Here is a 20,087-nt window from a genome sequence, read left to right as displayed (position 1 = left end):
TGCAAATTGATCAAAGAATGGACTTAAAGGAAAAAATAAAGGAGATGCTTTTGAGAGACGAGGATTAAAAGAGAACTTAATTGTGGTATGTGTAAAATAAATTATTTTTGATGCATTTTTTTTCAGACCACCTTTCTGACTGGTTTAAGTTCTTCTATAAAATCAGATCGAGGAACCACTGATGATAACACAGTCATTAATCTGTGACATGCAGGATTCCCTACCCTGTGCTTTGCTGTAACTCTAATCTAAGGCAGCTGAAATGCAATAAGTTCTAAGTTTTGAGTTGATCTCGTAAACGTTTGTCAATAGTGGAGATGCCAAGGTGTTTGATTATTGTGTATCAGAACAATATTCTTATATGTCATTTGTTGGTTGGAAAGGCTAAAAGGACAAATGCAAACTCTGTGTCTGATGTTTGTATCAGGACAATTTTTCTTGCTGTCAAACATTTTGTTAATGGAGGAACAGACTTCTAATTGTGTTCTTTTATAAAAGAACGCACATCTTCAAACATGACTGGACATATGAAATAGCTAATTGACTAATTTTATGTCTTGTCCCTGCTGATTCTCTGTCAAGGGTAATCCAGGCTTTAAAAGTTGCATAACTCTCCACAATCCTCTTAAAAACTTTTTTGCCCATCCCTGAGAACCTGACAGAAGTAAAAGTTTGTTTCTCAGTTCAAATCCAGCAATGTCGTCTTCTTATCTGAGCCTGAGCTCATTTACGTCAGAGCCGTCCTCTGGTTGGACCAGTAGGCCTTAATTTCAGAAATGATAGCCTCTCTTTGCTCCAAGCTAAAGTTGAGCAGAACATTCATCTTTTCAAGAAGCACACAGCTCACAGCCCATCATCCATAAAGCCACAGAGGTGCATTAGTACAAATGACATGAACACCTCCCACATCTGCAAAGACATTGTTATTTTTTAATGCAAAAGGTGTTTTGGAGCAACATTTTTTTCTTAAGTAACCAACCAAAAATGTGTTAACACTGCAGTACATTTTTTCTGGACCTTCAGCTCCAAAACCAGAAAATATACTTTTAAAGTTTTGAATAAAAGCACATTGATATAACTCTGCAGCCTCTCGCACCCCAACGGTAGTTAAAGTAGAGTAAATGAGAATGAAGTGTGAGTATAACCTTAACAAACTGTGCAAATGACTAAAATTATCTTGCATTCCTTAATATTTTACTTCTAAACATCAAAGCTTTCTTGTATTTTCCTAAAATGATTTTTATGTTTTGATCTCTTGAGCAATGAGGATGAGGATTTCCAGGATTTATGAAGTCCTTTCACACATTCACTGTAAGCTTTGATTGCTTTTTGCTCTCATTTTCCTTCAAGTTTTCATTCTTTAGTACTTTTCAGTTAAACTTGGCTTAAGAGGTTCAGGGTGTCCTTTAAAAAAAGGCTCCACTTGTGGTGGTGCCCTTCCTTCAATTTGTCTAAGTGTCTTATGATGCTACCACTAAGAGCAGAAAACGGTTTGAAAGTATTATTTCATTCCACAATATTTCTAAACAAGACACGTTTTGGGCTTTTCCAATTATATCGGAAGCATAGATAACCAGAAATAAATAAGGGAACATAATTAAAACACAGTATCATTGGCCCTTTTTCAGTTAGGGGACTTTTATTTATTTATCTATTTATTTACCCTTTATTTAACCATCTGAGTTATTAACAACAAAATTATATTTATGTTAATGACCTTGTGGGGAGGTCTTTTTTCTCTTTTTTTGTTTCAAATAAATAAATTCATTGGTTTTGTCAATATTTTAGGTGATTTAATCTGTTGAACACATATATTAAGAATATTTGTTGCACTCTTTAAAAAAAAAAAAAAAAGACAAATGGATGAGAAAATAAAGAACTCAGCCACCCACACATGTGGCTTCATTTTGCTGGACAATGTGTCAAGTTGATGGAGATGAAACTCCTGTATTCATTCAACAGTTTCAGGCACCAGTAAGCATTTCTTTGTATCAGACGTCGAACTGCAGTCAGTTATACTGGTAATACTATGCTTATTTCAAGTGGGAGGTAAAAAGCAGTAAAAAGAAGACGTTGTTCTCATGGAAACAAAATGATAAAAAAAAAAGGATTGTTGTTCAGCGTGATTTTCCAGCTGCATTCAGCCGATCCCCATCAGAGCAGAAGCTCTAATGTATTATGTCTGTGTGGAAGGTATTCATCTGTTTATCTTCATGTTTGTGTTTTTCTCAATGCCGGCCTTCGTTTCTCTTCTTCTGGACTAATATTTGATTGGCTGAGCATCTCAAGGAGCCCGCCGCTTGTCCTTCAGAGCTGGTTTGTTTGCAGCATTGCATGCAAGTGTGCGTTTGCTTCCGGGAATCGGTTCGGCAGGAGAGGTGGCGAGTCAATGGGAATTAAAGTCGGCAGCCTAACAGCCACATGTCTTTTCCACTTGCGCTCACGAGTGCATGCCGAGAACTACCTGTTCTCATTCCTGTCCCGCTTTCAGGCAGCAGAACACACTTCCCTGTAATGGGCCTCTAATAGATCAACGATTGCTATTGATTACCATCAAGTCAGGACTGCTGATTCCTTAACACTGCTGTCACTTTGCTTCTCTACTGTCTGATGTTTAAAAGCTCATTTTCTACGTGCGCTAAAGTCAACAGGGGTGTAAGTGTGTTTTCTCATTAAAGCTGCTACTGCTAAGAAATTAGGCATGGTCCGTTAATTAGAAAACTCCTAATTGTTTATGCACTTAATAGATTAGCAGATATTTAAAAGTAATCAGATAAAAGTTTGTCTGATGAAGATGAAATGTTTTCTTGTAATCTCTGAAAAGAAGAAAACGAGCAGAAATCCAAACCGTTTTGGACTTTACATAACGTGAACTTAGCCTGGTGGTTCTGGTGTGCGATTTGAAAATGGCTTTCCGTTGACGGTAAATGTCACAGGTTTGACTGATGTTCCAGGTCTTTTTCTCTCCTCCCAGATCTACTATGATTTTACTTAAGCTCTGCTTTAACTGGCAGAGCTGTAAAACAAACCTAGCTGTCACTCGTCGCTACAGCAACAAAGCCCTTTCTTTCCCTGCCATTTGTTTCAGTTTGAGCTCAAACAGGCAGATAAGAGGTAAAAGAGAGGACTGCCCTGAGCAAACACTGCCCCGTCTCTCTCTGCTGAGCTCTGATTTGACTTGCATTTTCCCTGAAAAGGTCAGTTTCGTTTCAATGCTCTGAGATTTCTTTTGAAGTGAGGACTCTTTTCTAATTTGCCACAGATAGGCTGAGAAACGGAGGAGCTTGCTGTTGCTGCTGATGCTGTTTTAATCAAAGAGCCTCTGAGTGGCAGCGGTGGGATTGAAACATGGCTTTACCTTATTCTGTGTCTCTCTACACAAGGTCTGACAAAATTACCCGAAGGCGCAGTTCTTGAATTGTCACATGAGGCTAGGTGTAACTCTCAAAGACAGAAACATTAGGTTGCATTAGGGTATTTTGGACATTTAGTGGCAGATAGAAGATTGCGAGAACAACTCCACAGGACCAAGCTTTGATGTTAACGTTTGAAGTTGGGGTTGATAACGTATACCTATACGTTTTTTTATTCTCTTGTGTGAATCCTTTAATCAGGCTTTGCCTCCTGTGGAGATGGGAGCGCCGTGTCACTATTAAATTATATATATAAAAAAAAAGCTATATGTTGACTTTGTGATATCTGCCAGTGAGTCTTTCACATCACTGTGGAAAACTTTTGATCCCCTCGTCTTTGCAGAAAGGTTTTCATTTTGTCTAATTTTGGAGTGTAGACCACTTTTTGGAGCTGATAATCTGTGAAAGTAATGTCTCTCTGACCTTGTATCTCATTTGTTCTTGAATTTCTTTAAAGGTGGTTATAAGAAAATACTAATGTGCTAAATATTAATGTGACAACATAAGGTGAAATTTGTAAAGCTAAATCAAAGATTAAATGAAACGTAGATTTGTTGCAAATATTACATCAAGCACAACTGCAGAAGGTAGCTGCAGTTTTTAGAAATGTCTCTTGACCCAAAGTTCGACTGATAAGGTCAAGAAACGCCCAAAGGAATGAATCTAAGTTGCAACAGCATCATAGATTCTGTAGCAGAGACTCATTTTTGGGTTTTACGTTTCACTCTGCTAGTGTCCATATAGACAGTATAGCTGAGAGCAATTTGCACCAGAAAACCTCTCGTCATCCATGGGGCCTCAAGCAACAGATTGCACCAATTTCACCATTACCTTTTTTTTTTTTTGACAAACAACCCATTTCTATGGGAGGAAGGTTCATATGCAGCAGCAACACAAAGTGTATCCCCATCATGACTCTTCTTCAAGGAGATCTAGCATAATCTAAAACAAATTGTTTCCCATAATACAACTAAGCGCAAAACAGCCATTCGTCTTCATGAGCTGAGAAACCAGCTCAGCGTTCTGTGCCGGTTCTGGTCGTTTTTTTCTGTTCCCTTCGTCTGAGTCACTTTGCCACGGGCTTGAGGTGAGCAGCTTGCGTGTGTTGCTAAGCTGTTGATGGGAACAGGAGAGGACACATGAGGATGTGGCGTGAGCCTCCTCTTCCTCTGTTCTTCTTCTTGTGCTTCATCTGGAGCAGTGTGGCACTAAGGTGACATTCCAACTGGAAAGGAAGCTGCTTGTTGGACTGTAGTGGTGTCTTTTATTTATTTATTTTACCCTTTCAAGAATGTGATGGGTGCATTCACCTTTGCAGGTTGTGGAGCATGTTCCCCTCTGCGTTTTGCCCTTTTGCTTTCTCCATCCTAACTTTCTGACTTGCCTTCTCTCTTCTGATAGAAGCTGGATTGCTTGAATCTAAAATGATGTTTAAATTTTACAAAATCTAAAGATCTTTTTGAAAAGATTTCTAATCTGTGAGTGGGCCTGAAAAGTAGTTGAATATCCATAGTTTTGTCCTGGGGAAGAGATTTATTTTTGATACGTTCTCTAATGAAGATTCCCTGAAAAGAAACATCATTTTCTTAGTACCTCCCATTTATATCCAATTTACAATACTTCCATGTTCAGTTGATATATAATGCTAGCAAGTTTAAAAACCATGAGCTTTGGGTTGTAAACATGTTCAATAAAAATCCAAAGAAAGAACACGAAGGTAATGGAAACAACTGCTTAGTTGATAGCTAATCCAGAAAAGTGCCACGACTAAACACAGGAGTACTTTCAGTGGAGAAAAGAGAAAAAAAAAAGCTTTCAAAAGGGGAGAACAAATTTAATGGCAATCATAAACGGTGTAGGTATTTATCCAGAATAGGGTAAAAGCTAAACACAGAAACACTAAAGGAAAGAGAACATTCAGTTAAAAGAATCGAAATTCCAGCAGTAGCCCATCAATGTCTCTGTCTGCAAAAGAAGCATGGCTAAATACAGAAGCACTGTGCAAAGAATACTTTCTATAAAAAAAAAAACATACCGACTAAAGCAAAACATAACTTCATCAGTGGTTCATTCTAGAAAAGAAATGAACACATCAACGCCTGATGCTAAAATGATGTGTTTAGCATCGTGATTAGCATCATGATTAGCATTGTGTTTGGCACGATGCTAAACACAGAAGCATCAGGCCAGGATTACCTTCTATGGAAAGAAAAACCAAGAAAACACAAACGTATGTTCAACAATAATTGCAGATGATGCATAAATGGAAAGTGATGAGTCAAATGAACATAGTGATTTATGATGCGTCTATTATAATTTCAACGTTCCACAGTTAGTAATCTGTTTATATCATATTCATGTTTCTGTATTGTGATGGCAGTCGCTCACACTTGTTCCAGGAAGGTGCCAGAAGGAAACTTTTGAGGTGACACCAACTCGTTCAGTTGTTGGCAGAATAATTGAGCGCAGCACGATTTTGCAAAGCACCTTATTGTCTTGCTGACACAAAAATCTGTCTGCATAGTTTTCAAAAGACAGCAGCAATAAGCGCTAAAGGTCACATCTGAAATATTTATCAAATCACATCGCATCTGAATGTTTCAAACTAGACCTGTCTCTAAATGACGGCCTCTGTCCCTAAACAACCCAACCTACTGGCTCAATTATCATGTCACATGACACAGTCAGCCAGAGGATCTCTGTCATTACCAAGGATTTCCTGCAAGGTAGGGAAGGTCAGACTCACCCTCCAACTCTAATTTTACCTCTCGTCCTGCTCCTCCTGTCCTTTCCTCTCCATCCACAGCTTTTTCTGCTCATATTTTGCCCTCGGGTTTCTTCCCTGTTTATAATAGTCAGCTTAAACTTTTCGTACACTTTGTAAAGTATAAAAACTGCTCAGTATACAGAAGTCTTAATGTATTGTAACCTGCTTTTCAGTTATTAATACGTTTAGCTGCAACAATGGGCTCATTTTCAACCTAGCGATGTTTAAATATTTATTATACCTAAGATTACCAGCATAAAGACTTCTTAAAAGCCTGATAGTTAACTTATTTATTTTGTATATCAATCCTGTTGGTGTTTTGTTTTGCACATCATTATACAGATCTGCATCATTTATGTCGTCTTCAAAATACGTACATCAAAAATCCTTTGTAGTCATATGCCACCTTCAAGCAAAAACTTTGGCTTTATGTCAGGAACACATTGTTTTGCTTTTAGCTTTTGTGTTTTAAATATACAAGGTCGGTGTGAATAGCAGATGTGCACAATAGGATGAAGTTTATGTTTGTAATGTCATAGGGGAAAAGTGTTTCAAGGACTTGCATCAAGAACTTTACCAGCATACACATCATGTTTCTATGCCACAATTCTTCTTAAAATCCTGCAAGAGTCCATTTTTCTCACATTGCAGGACACAGAGAGAATGGTAGTTTGGAAAAGTGCTGGCTCTGGTAATTAAAGCTTCTCGTACCCTTTCTGAGCCCCTCAGAAACCCATAGTGGCACCAAGGACTCTTAAAGCAGATGGGTCAGTGTGATGTGGAGCCAGGAAAAGGACAACAGTCCCTCTCTGATCCTTTTTGCTCGTTTGTTCTCTGCCTCGTTTGTTGAGGAGATAAAGTTGAGAGTCTGCTGGGAGAGTCTTTGCCTGCAGAGCTGAGCTCTTTTTGTCTTTATTGTCTTTGTAGTATTCTCTGAGGTCCTTACAGCCTAATATGTTTGTTGTTCAAAGAAGAATCAGTTCAGCTTTTTGTTGGACATTGTTAAAGAACAGCAAAGGCTTTCTGACGAAGTGTCCACTTTGTTTGCTTAGTCTTCCGTTAACTGAGCACACTGCAGGCGTAAAAGATTTTCCTGCTGACATAGAGGGGTGCTCGTGGTAAAAAAACAAAACAAAACTGCGTTTTGATGTACAAAGTAATTACATAATCAAAATACTGTAATCGGACAGAGGGATATTTTACTGTGGGGTTTAAAGTTAGTGAGCTGAAAAAGAGTTCTCTGGTAGAAAATTCAACAAAAAGAGTACATTTACATACAATTATTTAAATATATAATATCTACTTATTTGAAAATAAATTTGGCACAATATTCCAGAATACTTCAAAGTGGATACTGTCTGTCAGGGTTCAAAGATTTATTTTCTAATTCTTGGAACCTCCTAACTTTTTTTCTGGATTTTTTTTTCTCCTCCAAATGTCATTGAAAGTTTCAAGCAGCAGTAATCGTATAATCATAACCGTCATAGTGGTTATGTCCATATACGGTCCTTGCTCCAAAAAACATATTTTCCCTCAATATCTTGGAAATTCTCAGTCAACATTAGTTTTTTTTTCACTCACATTGCAAAATCAGAAATGTGTGTGGAAAACAAAGATGTTTTTAAATACATTTACTCAGATTATAAAGTCAAATACTTGTAGCAAAAAGTGGCAGTTGTCTACAATGATTAGGTATTGTACTTAGGAGATATGCATCTGCATATTTTCCAAAGTGTCAGTGGTAAATTTGAGGTGTTTTTCCTGTATCAGAGCATCTCCTGGGTCCAGACTCGGCATGAATGCCTCGAACGAGGCCAAGAATTGTCTGATTGCAAGATTTAGTCTAAAATTCCTGAAATATAGTCACAAGAAGTCAGAATCCAGTAATTAAATCGTTTTGAGTTGAAAACTTCTTTCGATGGTCCAAGTGGAGATTCTTTGTCTCCAAGCAACGCAAAGAGTATTTTTTGTGTTTTCTTCTCTTTTTCATTAGTTTTCTGTGTTATTTTTCTTTCTATTCTCAAAAATGCCTCCTCCAAGCCGACTCCCTGAGCTTCTTACTGCTGTTTGAAGGACTCCAGCACATCTTTTGTTTGGCTCTTTTATTTGCCATCTTGCATTGCAGGTGTCACACAATGAAATGTTCTGTTTCCAGCAGATGACATGGCAGCCTACAAAGGTCCTTTGATGACATTTTCATGTTGTACAATGAAGCTCACAAAAAAACGCAGGTCATGGCGCTGCGGTACCAGTGTGCGCTTTTTGTGTATCAAAACTGCCTTTTGTTAAAATACCGAGAATGATTTAACAAAAGCAGGTAGAATTTTTTAGTTTTTGTTTGTTTACATCTTGTGGTGACAACCAGTTGAAGTAGACCTTTGCATGGCATGTGACTCGTGTATAAATGAATTGTTTGACTGAAATCCAAACGTATTAATTCACTTACAGGAAGAAAACTTTTTAATTTCTTAAATGTCTTGTTCATTTGTCATCTCTGCGATCAGGAACCTTTTTGTTCTCATGATTCGATGTGACCTTTTTCAATCTTACTCGGGGAAACACAACCACTTCCGCTGTTGCCCGGCATTTTATTTTTCTCAAGCTGTACGTCATTCTTCTCAAAAACATGGTTTGCAGGGCAGATTGGATGAATTGACTTGTGAAATAACCCTCCAAACAAGCAGCAGACGTCTTTATTTATCATTCTGCTCCGTCCTGAAATACAATTTATTGCAATCATTTTCCACAGTTGTCATGTTGAAGCAGAAGGTAAGAATTTGTCCTGCATTTGTTTGTAATTCTTACCTGAGGGCAGTGCAGTGGCTTCTTCATGCGGAGGAAACGTGCATCATTTTCTCAGTTTTAGATTTAAATTCAAATGGGTCCTCAAGGCTGACGGGCTCTTTATTTAAAATCTTACTGTAGACGTTTGTCCTTGCTTTTCCTCCACATGATTGTGCATTTTAATATCATAAATTTTTTTCCAGACTGTAAACTATTAAAGAATAACTGAGCATCATTTCAGAAAATCTTCCCTCATCCTAACATTTTAAAAGTGCAAAACGCCCAGAGCTCATTACATACAGGAAATCCTGAACCATGACCGTGCATTTATTTCTTTATAGAAAGAAGTTTCCAGTAGTCAGATTTACATGCTGCTGAGCTTTGATTAGGTACAGCTGTTTTCCTGAGCAGTTTGTTGGTTCTCTTGTTGCAGAGAGTTACATGTATATCAGTTTTACTCCAACAAATGAATTCAGAAATGTCACAAACACAACACCTAAAATCCATGGTTTTTATTTTGCATCTAGTTGCCTTAAAGTTATTTTGTACCTCTACGAGGAATTACTGGTTAAATAAACTTTAAATAAAAATAAAATGTATCCCCATCACAGCAGGAACAGATTATAGCCCCTCCAGCAAACTGCCGCCTCCTGATTAAACGAATCTTCACTCGCGCTCAGAGGGAACCGCTCCTGTTACCTTGTATTCCTGTAATTTCAAACAACCACCAGCCACGATAAAATAAATTGGCAGCTTCAAATTGATAACTGGGACAGAGCATCCTGTTTCCACTAAATTATAGCTTACCTGTTAGAAACTTTTTTTTTTAATCCTACAATACAGCCAACTGTATTTTTGTCACCCTGATCAGAACTGAGATATTGTTTGTCAGTCCTTTATTAGAATCTCCCCATGATCAGAGAGATCCTCTTGCAGTGCATTGTGGGAATAGCAGCCCTTTCACATGCTTCCTGTAATCAGTCTTTCATGACTGGAAGTCCAAAACAGTTGGATGTATTTTTGGTCAATTCCAATAAAACAATTTAAATTACTTGTTTTTTTCTTTTTCTGTCAACACATTTGCCAGGTGTTGACAAATGTTTCAAGAAGACATTTTCTATAAAACTTGTCATGAGAATGGTTTTCTAAAAAAAATAAAAAATAAAAAATCAAATATCGGTGCAACTGAAGAAAGTTCCCCTAAAGCAAAACTGTGAAGTGTTTAATCCGGAGCGTCTCTGGAAAAGTTTTGCTACCTTTGTCAGCTGATCTTAGTGCAAAAGAAACATTGACTGCTGACTCAACACAGTGATGAAGGAGGTGGGATGAGGGAGGTGAGCCAGAGGTTACATTGTTAGTGAAACTGAGGAATGGAGATGGGGTGAAAGCAGACTATTCATTCAGAGGGGGTGAATTTGATGCCAAGTAAATGATCATTAAAGATCACACTCTTTTAGCTGAACCATGTACTCTGCTTGAGTTAAATGCTGCAGAGAAATAATGCATCAACATATTTATTTTAGTCTCACCAATGCTTCCTAGTTCACACATTATTTATTTTAAAAGTTAATTATAACTGTATTTAACTAAATTTTGAGTGGAATATCTCTGGATCCAGCTCAGAGTTCATTACTGTTAATGGCATGTGGGAACAAAACATGAACTCATGCTGTCTAATTACTATGGCATAATTCAGAACACCACAACACTAACAGTACAACAGTAACGCATTGTTTGGTAGCCAGCAGCAAGGACTTCAGCATGGCATTGAAGGATTAATATTAGATGGGGAGGAAAATGCAAAAGTTCACAATGTATGTTTGCTTCTGGCAAAGTCATTCTGATGTTGCCATAAAAAAGGAAGCATTTTCTACCAAACTGGTTCCAGTGATTACCGTATTTTCCGCACTATAAGGCGCACCTAAAAACCTTCAATTTCCTCAAAAGCCGACAGTCCGCCTTATAATCCGGTGCGCCTTAAATATGGACCAATACAATATTGAGCCACAACAGGTCTAGCAACTACGGTAAGCAGCCGCCGACTTCATTTTCCCCCGTAGAAGAAGAAGCGCGCAGTGCATTCTGGGATAGTTGTCAGAACGCTGGTTTGTTAATAAAGTTTGACTGACCTATCTACCTACCGACCATCTAGAATCAGGTCGTCTGCAGGTCATTTAGCACCACGTTCTCCACGAACATGCTGTACACGAACGGAGAAGGGTGACCATCGTCCGGCCACGCCCCGGCCCAGTCGCACAAGGCTCTCCTCGCCGAACTGAGTTGGACTGTTTTGTTGACATTCCCTTTAGTGCAGCTCCATCTAGTGGATCCATAACGTAACTCCAGCCTCTATTGTAGCGTCCATTCTATGCGCCTTATAATGCGGTGCGCCTTATATATGAAAAAAGTTTTAAAATAGGCCATTCATTGAGGGTGCACCTTATAGTGCAGAAAATATGGTAACTCTAAATCTTGCCTTCATTAAGGCTTTGCTTCCAATAATATGGTTTCAGTTGATTTATATAAATTTGTGTCACAGATATAACAAAAAGGCAATGTATTTAGAGTAAAAGTTAACAATCTGCATTTTCAGGGTTTTTTATTTATTTTCAGGGTTTTTATATGGTAGTGAGTATTTTGGACTCACTACCATGTTTATGGTTGCTTGGTTTGGACATACTTCACTGTGCAACAGTTTATTAATCCGAATATAGTCAACCTCTTCAGGTTTTTTTAGTATCTGTCATTTTTTATATGACCACGATCAACTCAGTTTCTAACAGAGTTAAATCCAGCTAAGCATCCTTTACATCAACCAGAAAGTCTTCTGTAAAAATGTTAATGCAATTACTCAGAAGGTTCTCAAGTCCCAAATTAGCTTTTGCCCCGTCATTAAGCACCATTACCTCTAAATTGCACCAAAGTTTGTCAATAAAGGCTGAGGAAATGTCCTAATTTGCATAACAAAAATGCTCTCTGTCAAACCACATACTTTCTGCTCAAGTCAGTTTTTCTCTGAGACTCGGAGGTTCAGCATTGTTTCAGTGAATCTCTATTCAGAAAGGGCTTCTTTCACTCAGAGTGTCATTCTTAACAATAATGTTTGTCATTATTATTATACTCTTACGGACTCTTCTCCAGAAACAGTAGCACTCAGTATGAATAGACTCATTTGGCTGCAATTGAACTTTAATTTTTACCATCTTTTTACTTTTCTTTAAGGAAGCGTCTCAAAAGTAAGGACTGAATGAGAATCCATCCTCCTAAATAAGGCCGTCTTAAATAAGACTGACTTTCTTCAGAAGTCACTTAGTATCATCCTTTTTTAATTAACATTAGTGAACAACAGCAGAAACACACCAGACAGATCAGGGACAAGAGTGTAGAGCAGGTGAAAGAGCGTTTTGGTCATGAAATAATATTTTTTGGATTTAGTTTAAATTTAGAGCATAACTTTTTGCGCAAAGTACTTTAAAGGACAATAGGCTTGGTTTCTGAGAACTTCTAATGCTGTCTACTGGTCATATTTTGAAAAGCTCAGTGAAGTTTTCAGTGACATTTATGCTGCCAACGGGTCTATGTGGAGCACACCCTCTCTGAGCTCATTAATATTAGTTTATGCAGGTACCAACTGCTCAGTTAAAGATGTGAGCCTTTCAGGCAAACTGAGCGAAGGTCCATGTTTTAATGACTGTCAGTCCACTATGCAGCAGATCAGCCAATGTTGGGTGAGCGAGATGAAAGTCTGCTCAGGCCTGAAAGAGCTAGAGGCAGCTCCGCTTGTTTCTGGGTGGTGGCTGCTGGTGGCGAGGTGAAGAAATTAGACTGCCTCCAGCATATTTTGGTTGTCTGTGGAGAAAAGAAAGCTAAGAGCCTCCCTACCAATCTCTAATCCAGCCTTAGAGCATCCCTACTGCCGGCCGTGGCTTCGTGGCTTTGGAAGTAATTGACTCTGTTTGCCTGTAGAGCTGTCTCTTTCTCTCTCTCTCAGTGGATTTAAAAACCTGTGGGCCTGGTTCAGAAACCGCCTGCTGACAGTTTAAAAGCTGCCAGCTCCTCTCCCTCCAAGTCTCTCCTTTATTTCCTTCTTCTGGCTGCTTAATTGAACTGGCCTGGCCAATCGGTCTGTTGATGCTGACGGGTGGGAAGAGGAGGAAAAAAAAAAAATCCTTGACTTCAGAATTTAATCTTCTTTAATAGCGCAGCATCCAAAATGTGGAGTTGTGAAAAATATCATTGAAACACTTTCTCAGTGCAAAGGTTGTGGATTTTAACGGTTTCAAGGGAATGCACAAGGAGATTTCTTGTGTTGCTGCCTGGAAACAAAACGAAAATCAACTAAAGGGAGGAAGGAAACAAAACTTGTCTGGAATTCTCCACAGAAGAATGGAAAGAGGAACCACTGAATGCTTTTTAAAATCTATTTATCTAAGATTTTGTCACAGGCTGCAAAATGCTGGATCTGTGTCTTAAGTTTGAGAAGAATTGATTGAAATACTTGGAATTGAGTGGCAAAGGGATTCTTGGGTGCAGTGATTGTCTTCATGAACTCAGATTACGTATTTCACGTGTAACCTTTTTCTAGGGAAAGGCCACTTCCACCGTCTGACACAAACCTCACATGGACGCATGGATTCAGGATCCCTGGCCATGAGAGACCTTGTTCCATGTGTGGCTGAGAATTTACCCACTGTCCTTAAGCCACCTACCTCTCCTGTTTCCCTCCTTTTTAAAAAGTTTTTGTCATTCATGCTCCCTCTTGTCATCCCGAATCTGCAGTGAGCAGATCGGAACATTAAGCGTTTTCTTCTTTGTTTCTCTAGTTCCTGAGCTCGTGCGGAAATATTAACGTGCTTGCGGTATTTCGACTTCAGCACTTTGAAGCAGTCTGATGATCTGTTTGCTGCCTCTCTCAGGGGACAGCAGCAAGCCTTTTAGAAGCAGCCTGTGGTTTATTTGCTGTGAAAGGCTCAGCATATTCTTTGAGTAAGCTGGTCCTCCCCTTCGTCCTCCTCCAGAGTCGGGTCTGCCTTCTTTGATGCCCTGGAAAGCTTTAAATCTAGGCTAAAGAACGGCGTTGGACTGCGTACCCTGAGCAGTGGCAGATTTGCTCTACATGAACATTTGACACTGGGGAGTTGTGCCGTGCTTGTTACATGAAAGCTCGACCTTGCTTTTTGCCTTTCAGTATAACTTGACAGACCTTAACATGCAGTGGTGAGCGATTGATTATAGTTCAAAGAGGCTTTTATGTGCCTGGTGTACGAACAGAACAAGAACACCTGCTCTGTTCCGTCCTCCCTGCTCACCACAGAGGAGATGCTGACGGACTCCGTGGAACAGTAAGACTTCTCTTTTCCACATGTGAATCGTTTACTCATGTGCAGAGAGGAGCAAACACACACACACACACACACACACACACACACTTCTGCTGTGACGAATGCATCTCCGCGTCAGAGGAGGTGTTTGTGCTTTTGTCTCTGTAGCAACCACACAAGGTGACTCTGATCCCTGATGGTTTTAGCAGCATGGTCTCCGCTCCGTCCGACACGTGAAAAACAATCCCAACAATCAGAGTTTCATGCTCACCCAGTGGGAGTCCCTCCTCCATTCTAAATTTGTCATTTTCTCCTCTTTCTGCCTTTCATCGTCATCTGTTTGACCTAATCCATCTACCTTTTTTCATCAGAGAGCATGCCACCTCATTTCTCTTCTGCCCCTTTATGTTGTATTCCTGACTCCCAAGCCCTTTTCTTTGTGGCGGAAACCTAAAAATTAGTCACTTGTACATTGAATTCAATCAATCATCTGGATCGTCAACTACACATGATCATTCTCAGTCAAATGGGGAAGTAATATTGCATTCTTTGAACACCAAATATCAAAAAAGCTGGAGAGAAATTGCAGGATCTGCTTTGCAAGGCTGAGTTTGTATATATGTGCATTACTGAAATACTTAAAATCAAAAAGCATTCCACCAATAATGATACTGTTTAGTCTAAGAGGCAGTTGTAAGTTCTGACGTCAAACCTGACGGACAAAGAAAAGAAGACAAATGTATCTTCTAGAAACTACCCTAACCTAACGAAAAGGTGCCCACAACTAACACGACATTCTGGGTTAGATGATTTATATAATAAGTTATAAATGTTGTAAATAGGCAAATACAACTATTTTAGCTTTCATTCAGTCAGCCACTCACTGAAGGCAGGAAATGTGGAAAACAAGTCCAGGAGGAAAGACGATTTTCTCCAAAGCAACACTTTCCAGGTCATTCTAAGGGAGGTTGTTTAGGCGTCCTGATCAGATGCCTGAACAACCTCAACTCACTCAGAACTGACTTCTTTTTCGTTTTGGTTTGATTCAGGACCAAAGTTGCAACATTTCAGCTGGTACAGTTTATTTTAAACTACTCTGTGTCAAACAAACCAAACCCTTTGAGTAACCTGTTTACCCCATCGCCTGTGATGGCACTGCACCAAGAACCACTGAAGGAAATGACACAAAACCCTCTGAAAAATACACTTTTTCAGAAAATATAAACAAAAATGGAGTGGCATCAGATTTCAGCGGTTGTAGGATTTTTCTTTTGTCGTTGGTAAAAGGCTACGACCCATTTCTCCTATAACTATAAACTTGAGCGTTTGTCTTGGTTGTATTTACCCAGAATGTCCTGAGCTGTAATTTGCTTCCTGCTTTTTAAGTGGTCTCTGGTCGTCTTGGCATTCACTGTGTATTCGGACGGCATCACTTCAATTGAATTGAGACCTAGGTTTTTACCCGGAGCAATGCTCGTTTCTTTGGACCACCTTAGAGTTCAATTTCACATTCACACCCTCTCTAACAAATCACTTTCTAGAAAAATGAACTAGAGTTTGTTTTATAATGGATTAAACGCAGTTTGCACTCTAAAAATTACAGAGCAATAGCTCTACAGGACTGGAGTTGCAGACTTTGATTGTTTCAGCATTTCAGGTCCTAACTGGGAGGTCAGACTAAAAGCAAATGATGGTAGACTTCAGTGATTAACGAACCTTAAGTTGTCCGTATTACGGGACAAGGAGCGTCCTCCTGAAACATGACCTAGGACCAAGATTCAGCACCAAGCTCCTGGAAGTCCAACCTTGGCTCCTGTGAGTTTACCATAAAAAAGTAACTAGCTTCATCAATCCCTCAATCTATGATGCCAAACATCTCCTGTCTGGCATTGCATCCAAACAGGAGATGTGTTTGGATGCAATGCCGTCCGAGTGGCAGACTGATAGCAAGACATGCTAATTCTGAAGCTTGAACTTCTGCCTTAATGCATCAAGCCATTAGCAGAACTGCTATGTGCAGGGAAAATGTAAATACAAATATTTTTAATAAAAAAATTTAATTGGTGTTGAAGAACTTGCTTAGAACTCAACAGTAGTAAATAAGTCTTAGTTGAATGTTAACGTTATTGTCGTCAAAATGACATCAGAGCAGTGATGTGCAGACGTCTGGTTCACGCCTCTCATTTCATTTCAGTTGCCTTTCAGCAAGACTTTCTTCTTTCTTTAAAGTTGTCTTGATCAAGAGTTGTTTTCATGCTTTCTGAAGCTCTTTTCAACTCTTCTCTTTGAACTTTGACAGCTTTTTCACTCATTTTCAGAGCTTTAACTCTGACCTATGACTCATTCAGACACTTAAAAACTCAAGGGGGCATGAATCAGTGCTGAGTCAGCATATAGATAATTAAGCAAAGAACCAGTTTTAAATGGATTCTTTAGGCTGTGTAAAAAGCAGCATAATTTATTTATATGTTTATTAACTGAACCATCCCCTCTTTCACAAACATGATCACAAAGATGAAACCCCTTTTTAAGGTAGATCTTTTTACTTTTAAATCACCAATTAAGCCTGATGTCAATGCAGATGTGAGCTTTCAGAAATGAAAACCGCAGGAGGTGTTGAATGAAACTCATCTGGGTCAATATTAGTATAAGGGCTGATAATGTCAGTCGGATTGACTGTGGAAGCCTGGCATTGCACTTATACAGGAAATACATGAGGGGGGAAAATTACATCTTGAACATACAGAATTTAGGCTTAGGAAGCTACAAGGTTTAACATGCAACTTTTGTTTTTTAACAGCATTTGATCCATTTAAATTCTGATAAATACTAGTATTTATCAGTACTAGTACTGATAAAGTATTTGTCTTAACTGAGTATTTAAGACAAATACTCAGTTTTGTCTTAAATCCTAAACTGAACACATTTTTACCCTCTCTGCTCTCCAGGTGCTCTCGCCATCCTGATCCCGGAGTTGGACCTCGTCATCTCGCTGGTCGGCTCGGTCAGCAGCAGCTTCCTGGCTCTCATCTTCCCGCCCATCCTGGAGATCTTAGCCTTTCACACGGAGGGTCTGTCGCCACTGGCGACCATCAAGAACCTGATCATCAGCGTGGTGGGGCTGGTCGGCTTCCTCTTAGGAACTTATATCGCCGTCATAGAAATCATAGCACGAAATAATGTCAAACACGAAGAGACATTCCACACCTACATGGTTCAGTAGGACAGACTGTTGGGCCTTTCAGGCCAGTTTAAACCGTTTTATTTTATGGTTTTATTTGCTGCTGTTGTACATCTATTTTAATGTAATTATGTCACAAATGTACGAGTGTCACGTTAAATTAATTACAGCCATTAGTTCAGTCCAAAAGTCATTATAAATACCTGAAAGTAGAAGATTTTTAAGAGATTAAGAGCATTAGAGGTAATTTATCGTATCCACAGCCTAAGAATATTCATGTAAATTCTCCAGTCAACGCATCAAACTACCTCAATAGTTGTTTTTGGTTTTAACTCCCAGACTCAGAGCTGATTCTGATTTTTTTTTCACCTCAACCCAAACGTCTTCAAGTTTGCAGCTTTGAGTGGCTTTTAATCTCCATCTGACATCTTGACAGGAAGAAAGCCTTGATAAAAGAAAAATGCACTTTGATTTATGCCTTATTGAAAAAACTGCACTACTTTGGCAGTTTTTGGTGACACATTGAGCAGTTTAAATTAAAAAATTATGTTTTCAGAACAGATTAAGGGTTATAAACCAAACCTCACATTATTTGTGCAGTAATTGTGCTTTTTTATCTTCGCTTATCAAATCCATTGATGTATCTCTGGTCAGATGTTTTTAAGCCAAATTGTGACTGGGGGGATATTTGGAGAATATTTTGCACTCTGTATATATCGATGCAAAATATCCATAAAATGAAGTGACCTGATGCTTACTGACTTAAAAAGATGTAATATTTCCTCCAATGCAATATTACCGTGTTGAAATGTTGGTGAAAGTAAAGAGAATTTCTTACCGCTGCTATAGTTTAAATTTTATTTAGACTGAACAGGTGTTTTGGTTCCTTTTACAGTTCTTTTTTTTTCTATTTGGGATTTGGACCATTGAATGTTCAGCAAAACCATCACATCTTGAGCTTATTCTAGGTTTAAACTCTGAACTATTCAGAAGCTTTTTGGTCCAAGCCACTTTCACAGCTGTAATAAGATTTTCAGATGTGCAGTTTATGCATCTCAAAGAGAGTTATTGTTCAACCAATAACTCTCTCCTGTTATTTATCTGGGTTCACATTGATTATTAGACATTTTCAGCCAAAATCTAAAAATAATAAAATCTCTAGTTATCATTAAATGGAAATCATAAAGTAAGCAGTGATACTTTCTGGGATAACCATGCAGCGTGACTCCTGCTGCGACAGACTTCTGATTCTTGTCACCCTGATATGAACTTGTGCTGCCTCCTTTTTCTCCTCCTCGTTTTCTTACTTTCACCATCTGACTCCATCAATATGCACATGAACAGCTGAATCTTTCTTTTTGTTTATTGATGGTCTCTTGCAATCATTTTGCAGTAACTATGTTGCCTCCATATCACTTCAAAGTTTTTTCAGAAATGTTCCAGTTCTTTACTTTTATGGTGAAAGTAAGCTTTTCGGCCTATTTTTGTGCAAGCATCAGTTGCGATGATTTTCTGCACTGTAAATCTAATACATGCTTGAACCTTGAGCCGGCTGTGCTGTGCACCGTTTGCCCCACTCACATCAGCCTCACTAACTCTCTTTAACTTTGAAATGTTACAGGAGATTCATGAGGGGAAAAAAACTTGTCTTGATGAAAATGTATGAGAAGGCAGTAAAATTATTTTGAAAATCAACCTACAGGTGCAGGTTGTAAAAGAGTTCTCTAAAATCTTGACAAACAAGGATTTGATCAGAAGACAGATGAAAAAGCTCAATGCCCTATAACTGTAGAATAAATCTAGATATTAATCCAAATTGTTTCAGATTTTGGGAAACATGATACTAAATTATGAAGTAGCTCTTCTGTGTCTTGAAAATTTTTTTTGTTCTTTATTTTTCATTATTTTTGTTTTAATGTTTTTACTAAGTCTTATTTTTTTAAATAAATTTTTTATTATTACTTGTACCTAACTTTCACAGGTTGGTTTAACTACAGACAGACTGCATATCAAATAATAAAAGATAATTTATCTGCAATGTCTGGCAGATAAAATGCAACATGTACTGTAAGTCCACTGAACAGCTTCTGTACTGTTGTGCGTCTTCAGTGTTTATGTATCTGTATCAACCAGCAAAAACCTTTCAGCTTTTCATAGAAAATTTTGGGAAATCAATTTAAAAAGTCATATCCACATGCCTTATGTGTGTAAAGCACTATAACTTATGTGTATGTGTGTGAATATATCACTTATCTGTTGCATATGTAAATATTTGCTCATTTGCAAAGGAAATGTTTAAAATAAAATACCCATTTATCTTCTTCCTGGAAGGACTTGTGTGCTAAACGGGGAGCAGCATTGAAAACGGTAATAACTTCCCAAGGACTTTTTTTTTTCTATCTGTAATGTGGAGTATTGTGATAATAATCATTTTAAAATCTCTTCAGCAGAAAATACAAATGTCAGTGAAATAAAAATCTGCATCTTAGCGATGAGCTTGAAAAGGACTGATTTTCACGTCTATCTGCTGTACGGTTTTTAAAGAGATTAATTTTTTTTTCTTTTAGCACTCTGTAAGTTCTTCATCCCTTTCGAGGAATAAACAGCCTTGAACAACATAA

General features: G+C 38.4%; 1 protein-coding gene across 1 annotated transcript in view; it reads left to right on the top strand.

The window, feature by feature from the left end:
- The window catches only part of slc36a1 (solute carrier family 36 member 1), a 39,953-nt gene extending 19,866 nt beyond the window's left edge, over window positions 1-20,087 (top strand). The window contains exon 12 of the mRNA XM_008420844.2: window positions 17,234-20,087. Coding sequence (XP_008419066.1) covers window positions 17,234-17,508 — 275 coding nt within the window. The 3' untranslated portion in view covers window positions 17,509-20,087. The remainder of the gene's footprint in view (window positions 1-17,233) is intronic.

This window comes from Poecilia reticulata, linkage group LG10 (genome assembly GCF_000633615.1).
Source record: "Poecilia reticulata strain Guanapo linkage group LG10, Guppy_female_1.0+MT, whole genome shotgun sequence".
NCBI classification, from domain to species: Eukaryota; Metazoa; Chordata; class Actinopteri; order Cyprinodontiformes; family Poeciliidae; genus Poecilia; species Poecilia reticulata.
This window is presented reverse-complemented; position numbering and strand designations above follow the sequence as displayed.